The 9,977-nt window shown below is 44.1% G+C and overlaps 1 protein-coding gene across 12 annotated transcripts in view; it reads right to left on the reverse strand.

Moving 5' to 3' along the window:
- Window positions 1-9,977, reverse strand: part of PRR5L (proline rich 5 like) — an 82,954-nt gene that overhangs the window by 6,815 nt on the left and 66,162 nt on the right. For 11 of the 12 annotated variants that reach the window (XR_322784.1, XM_025198991.1, XM_025199981.1 and 8 more), the window contains 3 exons: window positions 8,334-8,425; window positions 5,062-5,202; window positions 3,655-3,781 (listed from right to left, as the gene is read on the reverse strand). Coding sequence is in view for 11 of the 12 variants with exons in the window: in XM_025198991.1 (XP_025054776.1) it covers window positions 3,655-3,781; window positions 5,062-5,202; window positions 8,334-8,425 (360 nt within the window). In the remaining variant the exon portion in view is untranslated. The remainder of the gene's footprint in view (window positions 1-3,654; window positions 3,782-5,061; window positions 5,203-8,333; window positions 8,426-9,977) is intronic. The other variant, XM_014527108.2, reaches the window with a different exon arrangement.

A 9,977-nucleotide genomic window follows, 5' to 3' on the forward strand; every position in this document is an offset into this window, starting at 1 on the left:
CCCTGTAGACATCATGCAATGTGCCACTGCCAGGCTCAAATCCATATGCTACAAGCCAGTGCCAACTGGGATGTACCCATAAATCTTTAAGTCCATCATACAGAGAGGCAGGGGCAAGAGACCTTCCTTCTGATCCTTAGAGGGGAGAATATGAGAAGTGCATATGTAAAAGCAGAGATGCTCTGCCACATGGGACACCACAGTCAATCAACTCTTTTCTCATTTAGAAATCTTCCCCAGATAGGCCTCTGGAGAAGAAAGTTGTCCTGGGTTCTCCATTTCTGAAACCCAGTCAGCTGAGGTTACAGCCAAGAGCTTAAAGCCAAGATACTCCTGGACGGAAATCCACCACAGCCAGCTTGCAGTGCGGAAAGCAAAGGAAATGCTGGCTCTGAATATGGACAGCATTACTCATGGATTTATAGGAAACGATTCAAACCAAAAACCAGGCTGCATCTTGTATCCTCCCAGCAGCCACACAAGATGCAGCCCTCAGGAAACTATTGTGAATAGTTTAGCTAGGATTTTAGATCAACCATGGTTTGTTAAAACTGAAATAGGAACATAAATAGAAAAATGTTGAGGGGGACCCTGGTATGCAAACACAGATCAACAGCAAAGCTCGTGTCAAATACGCTCTCTGCTTGTTGGGACAGGCATGCAGTTCTAGCTGGGGAGCAGGGAAGGTGTGGCAGAAGTATCTCCTTCCCCATTTATAGCTAAAACATTTGGTTTCTGAGACAGCTGGGTGTCACCAGCATACTGCCTTTTCCTGGAGCAGGCTGTGGCTGATTTACATGGGGCAGAGTTAAAAACAGGAAGGATGCTGGTAGAGAAGATGAGAGTGTTGTAGAGAAAGAGGGAGCTTGAAAAACTGTGAAGGCTAATCTTGAACATCTTTAATGCCATAGCCAAGACCTAGCCTCATTCACAATGGCATGCTGCTGTGAGAGAGGGTAGAAGTAAAATAGTACATAATAATAAAGGGCATAGTCCCTTCTCAGCCTGTGATTAGGGTTTCTTACTGAGCACCCCAAGTTGGCTTTGCAAAATGCCACCTTAGGCATTCTAATACTCCACTCCTAATGTCCCTGATACTCACTCTTCAGCCTCCCCTTCATCTACGTTCCCATTATATTCCTTTCTCCTTTTAAACCAAGTTTAAGGTGGAGTAATGTGGCTGGCTGACAACCCTGCAGGCTAAAGTCCATTCTTTATCCATAGCAAAGAAGGGAATCCCATTTCTCCTCCTATATTATATAATGCTGAGCGTCCAGCACTAGAGGGAGAGGTCCTGATAATGATCAAGTCACTGGTCAAAGGACAACAACATGGTGCCATCCTACAAAAGTGAAATGCAGCAGGGTCCCTTTATTATTCTGTACATCTCTTAGATTTCCCAGAACCAGAGACAGACAGACAGAGAAGCTTACAGATTAGAAAAGGAGTTTTGCAAAATATGCATGTGCTTTTGAAATGCCAACGCTATCTGGGGAAAAGTTCTGCTCTGTTGCCAGCATTGTGTAATGCAAACAGAAGTTGTCCCTTCTTCCCTCTTTCCTTGTGCTCGATAAAGAGAAGGGCTGGGGCTAACGGCCACATGGGAAAAAACACACACAAATAAACAGTAGCTAAATCAAATCAGATGCAATAAGTTTAAATCCCATAAAATGTTACAAGGCCAGACTGTATGCAATGGGTTTTTGACACTAACTCTTTGTTTGGTTTGCAGAGAACAGTATGGCCCAGAATTTTCCAAGGCTCTGTTGACTGTTTCAAATACTTTCAGTAGCATGTGTACTCCCACAAATGGCCAAACACGCAAACTTGTTGGGGTTGACCTGACTCTCTCACTGTGGAGCAAGGTGCATGGGTTTATCATGTGGGAGGAGCAGTCAGGTGTGCACTCAGATGTGCAGACTAACCACTTCTAGTCACACAGATTGCTCCTTGTCCTCCCCTGGAGCGCCCTAGTGAACAGTTTTTCTCCCAGCTCCCAATATTCACCCCTTACATACTACTTATAAACGGTCACCAACTCTCCCCTCACTCTTCTCTTCCCCAGAGTGTTAGTGGATGGGTCTGTATCGTTTTAGTGGGAGGTGGCCAGTGGTGTCCCACAGGGTTCGGTTCTTGGCCCAGTGCTGTTCAACATCTTTATCAATGATTTAGATGAGGATGTGGAAAGCATGCTGGCCAAGTTAGCAGATGATACTAAGTTATAGGGAAAAGCAGTCACTCTAGGGGATAGGACGCGGATCCAAGTGGACCTGGATAAGCTGAAAGGTGGGCAGAGCAGAATCAGATGTAGTTCAATAAGGATAAATGCAGAGTGCTTCATCTGGGAAGAAGTAACTTGCAGCATGAATACAGGTTAGGAGAAGATGTCCTGGCTAGCACAATGGTTGAAAGGGACCTCACGGTTATTGTTGATCATAGGATGAACATGAGGCACCAGTGTGACGCTGTAGTCAAAAAAGCTAATAGCATACTGGGATGCATTAGCCAATGTGTCACAAGCAGGGCTAAGGAAGCGATACTTCCTCTCTACTCGGCATAGTGAAACCCCATTTGGAGTGCTGTGTCCAGTTCGGGACACCACACTTCAAAAAAGATGTGGAGAATCTTGAAAGGGTCCAGAGAAGAGCCACAAGAATGATTAAGGGCCTGGAGGACAAACCTTATAAGAAAAAACTAAGGGATCTGGGAACTGTTCAGCCTGGGAAAGAGAAGACTGAAGGGGAACTTGATGGCCATCTATAAGTATGTTAATGGTGAATATTGGGAGCTGGGAGAAAAACTGCTCACTAGGGCACCCCAGGGGAGGACAAGGAGCAATGGCCATAAACTGTTGGAGGAGGGTTTCAGGTTGGATGTAAGAAAAAACTTCTTTATGGTAAGGGTGACCAGCATCTGGAATAGACTTCCCAAAAAGGTGGTGCAGTCCCCAACTGTGGAAGTCTTCAAGAGGAGACTAGACAGACACCTTGCTGGGATCATTCGATCTCAGCAGTATTCCTGCCCAGAGAGGCGGAGTTGGACTCGATCTTTCGAGGTCCCTTCTAGCCCTTAATTTCTATCATTCTATGAAACAGGTACAACAATTATGTCAATTTTGATTTTGGAAAGCGAGTAGTTCTTAGCACTTCCACAGCAAATATTAAGTACTTTATTTGACCAATAGCTGTACTTTATTAAGAAAGAATAAAATGCCTCAGAAATAACTTGCCCAGAGGCCACATAATGAATTTATGGTACAGCCAGGATACATAACCATCTTGCATGATACTGGTCTCCTGCTTTCCCTGACTTTTTATTAAGTTCCTAAAATAAGGCAGCTTTCTGGTTCAAGGGGTTTTGCCTGTAACAGAGCATCTCCTAGAATCACACAAAGTGTGGTGGCCTGTGTAACAAGCTGAGTCATATGAGTCTAAATCCTATTGATCTATAAGCAGAGATGTAGCTTCCCTCAACAATTATGATCAAGGAAGGAAGTCTCTGTATGAGTAATGTAATGTAGTCCTTGAGAAAAAACACCAGGAAACTCATTGCCAGTTCACATTTCCTTGTCTGACATTATGTTCCATTACATTGCATTAACCAGTGGAGGTGTCTGAGCAACAGCTGCAACAACTTCAGCGCAGTGGGTCTTACCAAGCGCACAGGTGCTACCAGGGAAGCTGTGATCCTCACACAAACCCAGGTATGGTGAGACCACCTGCTTAACCAGATCCTCCAGCTGCATGTAGCCCTCACTGGGACCCGTAGGTTCATGGACACTCTGAAATTCAAGCATTAAAGCAAACATTTCACTTACAGTTTCAAATCATATATTTTTATATTTATGGAAGCCAAAAGAACTGGAAGGGATGCGTAAGGGAATATTTCCTGGACCTGGACCAGGAAATGGCTACAACATAACTCCAACACTACCAATAGCAATGGTTGGAAAACTAAGAATTCATCTGCAGAACACAAGCTTCGCTACTTTCCACACTGCCTTCCTTCAGAGAGGAAAATCAAAATCCATGGAAACTAAAATGTGGGGAAATAAAAACCAGAGGGGTCTAGGGCTAGACAAAGGTCTGGAATATAGATCTTTTCCATGGTTTGCATTTCAGATGATACAAGAGCTAATATGCTTCATTGAATGCTTGGATCATGGTATATGCATGAGGGCCACCCAGACCTTTGATACATATGCCTGGGCAGAATTTTTTGGAGGAGTGGAGGCTGCCCAGACCTTCCACCCTCCCTTTAGGCCACTGAAACAGAATCTAAAGACCAGACTGGGTCCAGATGTTTGGTGCCTCCATGGCTGTAGTTGTATAAGTGTCTGGGAATTGAACCCAGGTCTTCTGTTGGGTAGGCAAGGATTTTACCACTGAGCTACAGGGGACTCGCTGTATAGATAACACTTGGAAACTACTTCTCTGTCCCCTTGAGGTCTAGATTTGGAGGGTGGTCCCCTTCAAAAGTCTGTGCTGCTTGGGAAATGTCCTTGAAAGATCGACAAACCCTTGTCTACTGCCAGAGGTGTTTGTACCCTCACAAAGCTGGACCCCAACTGAACTCCCTTCTTAGTTGAGGCAATCTGTATTAGAGACTGTATTAGTAGCCAGTGTTCATCTGATTCCATGAACTCCTCTGAGGCAAACCATCCCTGTCACTATAAAGCTGTTGAAACAGATGACCTGGCATATGACATTCCAAGTATGAGAAATGAGAGCATTTAGGGATGCTAGAAGATGATGACTGGTTAAGTGAAACAAAAGCACTGAGATAACTCATGGCTGTGGAGCTCACATACCAAGGAAAACATGCCAAGATTAAACCCAGAAGGACAGTTTAGACCCACCCTTCTCTCTGCTCAGGAAAATTCAAGCCACAATGTTTAATGTTCAGTTTAGCTCTATTTTCATATGAAACTTCCCCAAGTGAACACATACAACTCCCTCCTCGCCTCCTCAACTCTTTGCCCTCTATCCAGGGACAATATGAATTAGGTAGTCGTGTGCTTTTGTGGTGTCTTTGAAAGAAAGAAAAAAGGCTTTTCCCCACCTGTAGAATTAGCAGCATCTGGACAATGGAAGGTGGGATCTTTGTCTGGACCAGGGGAAGAATTTCTTCCAACTTCACTTTTAACAGGACCAAGTCTCTGAAACCAAGAAGGGCAATTTGGCGGATGGTCAATTCCTGACCCTGAAGAAAAAAAAAAAACATATTGGAAAACACATGCACAGTATGTACATAGCACAAGTACACACACATGGGCACCCCATCTTGCAAGTTGCTGTAATGGTGGAGCACTCATTAGAGAATTTCTAGTGCTCCTCAACAGCATATCTGAGTATCACTGCTTTACCCTATTTCTGATCTAGGTGGCAAACCCTCGGAGCTCTGGCTTCAATCCAAATCTAGTGGGAGTCAAGCAAAAGAGAGCCACAATCTCAGCAAGAGGTGCGATGGTTGCAGTTAGGATGGGCAATGTGAAGCCAAGGGCTGCTAAAGCAGTTGTGCTGCCACTCAGTTGTGTGGGGTAACTTTGCATATGGTGCACCTGAACTATGCCTATTTCTGATCTGTGTCAGATCTCATATTTAATTCAACTTTTCACTTTGGAAATTGCCAATGAAAACACAATTTAATGAATTACTTGGTTATCTCTTCAGTTTGGCCAGAGCATCCCATCCAACTCTGTCTATCAGGATGAAGAAAGCAGAGGCTTTGGTTTTCCAATATAAATATTTTTTTCTTCCCAATATTCTTTTTTTTTGCATTAATGAGTTGTTAAACCTTTTTCATGTGCATCATCAAGATGTCAAAATATTTCACAGCACAGTTCTTACACAACAAGTTAACCTAATCCAACACTGATGTTATTGTTAGCCTGAGCTAGGCCTGACACAGCTGCTAATCTCCTGCACCATCAAATCAGCTGCAGCAAAGGTTTAACTGCTGACATTTTTCCCCCTCTCCCTTGTCCTGTCTTATGTGGAGACTCCCCAGCTCTCTACTGCAAGTTAACCTCTGCTCTATGTTCTGCTGTGGGATCATTTTACAACCTCCATCACACACCCAGTGAAGCAAATCTGACTGGTGGGAATAAATGCCAGTTAATCATTAATTCATAATTGGTTTAATGCTGCAATTAGCAATTACATCAATATTCAAATAAGACCTATAGCCGATGGCATCGAGTTTGGCTTGGCCATTAAACAACTGCTTTGCTCTCTTAAAACATCAGAGTGTTTATTTGGAAATGCCAGGGTGTTGAAAGCAGCACAAAGGACTGAATTGTATTTTTCCAGTAACAGGACACTTTTCCTATTTATTTCATTTAAGCAGTTTAATACCTCTATTTAAAGCAAAAGCACCACAAGATACCAGGGAAGAAAGGTGATGCCTTCTTTTTCTGCCCATGCCTAGTACAGCAGTCACTTTGACCTTAGTATATCAGTGGAAGGCAATGGCCTCTTTAAACTCTTCTCATCTATATGGGAAAGTTAGGTCTCCGGGTGGTTTAAGTTCATATCACAGAAGCCATAATTATGTCCCCAGAGGCAAGGAAATCACAGCCTAGTGATGTATCAAAACTGACTGAACCCTCACAACAACAAAAGGCAGCTCCTGCAGACCGGTATGAAGCAACTGTGTTGAGGAAAATTTGCAGTCCAATCATCAATGTACTACCAGGTACGGGGACAAGTACAGTTTATTTGTGTAAGAAAGGCACTGGAGTGGGATACAGCTGATCAGGATTCAGTTTCCAGCTCTGCCACAGTTTTTTTTTGTGTGACCCTGGGCAGATCACTTAGGCCCAGATTGCTAAAGGTACTTAGGTGCTTAGATTTCACCATTTTCAAAGGCAGTTAGACACCTAAAGGACCTGGCCCTTCCATTTCTCTGGAAGAGACTTCCAGAGAAATGACTTCCTTAGCCTGTAGGATCTTTTATGAGCAACTCAGATATTAGTGCTCCAAACAAACACCAAAGGAAAGTCTATAAATAAATTTAGAAAAGGATGTCAATATTTTAATCAACAATAACATCTTATTTTAAGAAGCCACATAGCACTGCGGAGACTTTGGCCCAATTTCTCTCTAGAGAAAGAAACCCATTCTGCTGGTAGGATGCCAAAGCCCTTAGGGTCAGTAAATGTCACTGCTCAGGGAACCAAGGTATCTCTACACTACACTAAAGTCTTCAGTGGACAGACATATCCTTACCCTGTTAGGGTAGGCAACTCCAGGTCCCCAAATTAAGCACAACAGAAAAAGTGCAGACCTCTCTGTTGCACACTTTCCCCTAGCTCCACCCTAGTCCCCTTTCCCCCCAATCTCCTCTCCCATACATGTGCACATACCTTCTAGCATCTGCAGCAAGGAAACAATAAAAACAAATATATCAGAAAGGTTTCTTTATACAAATCCTTAGCCCTTTTAGGAAATGCCAGCTTTAATAGGATAACAGGAAAGGGCACCTTTCAAGTCTTACCTGCTGACTTTCAAGTGATAAAAGAAAAAAAAGGCAAAAGTATCTGCTCCTGGAAAGACCATTTCTGGCTACAAGCCAAAAAGGAAGGGTTATATTGGATTTTCCTCTCTTCCCCTACTGCAGCTAAGGCAATGTCTGTGCCAGTTAGATTTTTTAAATTTCAAATTGTGGCTTGGACTAAATGGCCTTCTCATACAAGTAGTCCATACAGTGTTGACTGTTATAAAATAGGTACCCTGGGGTAGACCACAGTGTCTTGACTTCGGTTTCATTTGATAAGACCTGTTGATTGCTCAGCCACTGGGGTGCCTCTGGCTCCATCAGGGGCTCTGCCTTTGGCACTTCACTGACTGCAACTTCAGTGGCTGGTCACCAAAGGCTGGTTGGCATTAGGGTAAATCCAGAGTCTAGTAAATCCAGGAAAGCATTATCAAAGGAACAAATGAAGGTATGTAACTTCCACTGCTTTTAATTTGGAGATGGGACCTTGACAAATCTTCCTTGGCACCTCAGATGTTTTATTAGTAAGGGGCCACGTAGATAGGGAGAAACCAATGATGCCACTTTAGACCTATTTACAAGTACTCAGCAGCTGAGTTTAAAAATGGATCATCCTTCAGAAGTGCATATAAATTCGTTTAGCTTAGTTTTTAGCATCAGAAATTCAACTGAGGAACTCTGAATGAACATATTTAGCACTTTTCTCCAATCATGAGAAATTGGAAAACATCCAAGAAGTTCCCAAAAAATGCGTCTTTTGGTTAAAGTGAAATTCTTTACATTTTGTTACATTACCTCTTCTCCCTGCCCTCAGGCTGTATGTTAAACCGGTTTACCTGAACTGGGTAGAATATCGCTTGGAGCGTAGGAAGGGTCTCGGTGAAGAAGTGATCCCAGATCTCAGAGAGGAGATCAATGCGATCTTCACCTAAATGTCAGGAATTTGGACAGAGAAAATCCTTTTAGCCGCCAGGTTAATGTCTCCAGGCTCTTTGCCCTTCCAAGTAAGTCCTGTTAGGCTCAAACTCCAAAACAGCTAGCTTCAGCTAAATTTTTCTTTGAATGACAGGGACAAAAGCCAGTGACCAGAAACTGCTGAGATGTTCACAGTCCTAAGAGCAGTTCTGCCCCAAATATTAAACAGGTCATTTACAGTAAGAGGCCGAAGTATCTCCTTAGACTTAGGGTCTAGATTCACAGGCAAAGAACTTTTCAGTTTTGCATCTAATAACCAGAAGCTAATGTCCCATTATGGTCCTACTGCACCAGCTGGGAAGAACCAGCAGGAGCCAGCCACTGCTGTATGTTTTGCAGAGGCTGAGTCAGGAAGACTGTGCTGTATGGGTGGCTCTTTGAAGAACATTAGTTCTGATATTTTTACTGTCCCAAACATGGAGCCATAAGTCACAGACCCCTCGTGCACATAAACGTCCATGGATGTGTGGCAAACTAGAAAGCCATTCACATGAGAATTTCTCTTCTACCAGAGTTTTTCATCAGACACCCGGCAACTCAGATTTCCAAGTGAAACTTGTTCAGTTGTATCAATCCGGACACAACAAAAGCCCCTAATATTGGATCATTAAAACTACAGACTGAAAGTGATGCAATCTAGAAACCTCCTCACAAGAATGTAACTTGACCACCAGGGGCCATAAGGTGATACATTAGCAATCATACAGTTGGTGAATGTAGTAGTGTAGGGTTTGGGGGGGTTCAGTTTGTCACAACCCAGTGATTTTGGTGCCTCGGCACTATGGAATTTCCTGGCCACATGAGAGCTCCTTTGCACGGCAGAGTATTCTGCTGCAATTGAGAACCCGCGTGCAGGAGAGAGTTCCCGCCAATTTGCAGTTTCCTTTGCAGGATGCATTTCTTCTTTGCAGCACAGAAATGCGTGGTGCAAAGAGTTCCCCCTATTCGAATGTAAATTTGTGCCCCGCTATTGGCCAGTGCTAAATTATTCATACGTGGCGGCTAGTAATTGGCTCGCTGGCCGTTTAAAATTCTGCGCGACTTCCGCCCAAGTCGAAGAGCTTTGAGCACGCTGCAGAGTGCCTCTAAAGAGATCTGACTTGCGGCTGCCGATCGATAGACTGATCACCTATCAATCTTTCTTCCCGTCACCGAGTGCAACCCCAGACGTACCCCTTTCCCCGCTAGCTTCGAATTGCGGACGGATTAACTGGCTGGGGCCCCGCCAGCTGGAACAACTCGCGTGGTTGTTCAGACAACCGGACCACCTGCGTCGTGATTGCAAGCAGTGTGAGTAAAGTTTTTTGTAACCAATAAGTTGTGTCTGCCTCTCCATTCACCAGCCCGCCCTAATGTACGACCAATTTCTAACGCAACTCGAGTCGGCTCTGGCCGTCCGAGACATGGCGACGAGGATGGGATCTAAGGGCACGGTGATGGAGATGAATCTGATCGGGTGCTGCCCCTGGCGCACCGGGACACGCCGCGTAGAGAATGCAAACGAT

This window comes from Alligator sinensis, unplaced genomic scaffold (assembly GCF_000455745.1).
Source record: "Alligator sinensis unplaced genomic scaffold, ASM45574v1 scaffold442_1, whole genome shotgun sequence".
Lineage (NCBI taxonomy): Eukaryota > Metazoa > Chordata > Crocodylia > Alligatoridae > Alligator > Alligator sinensis.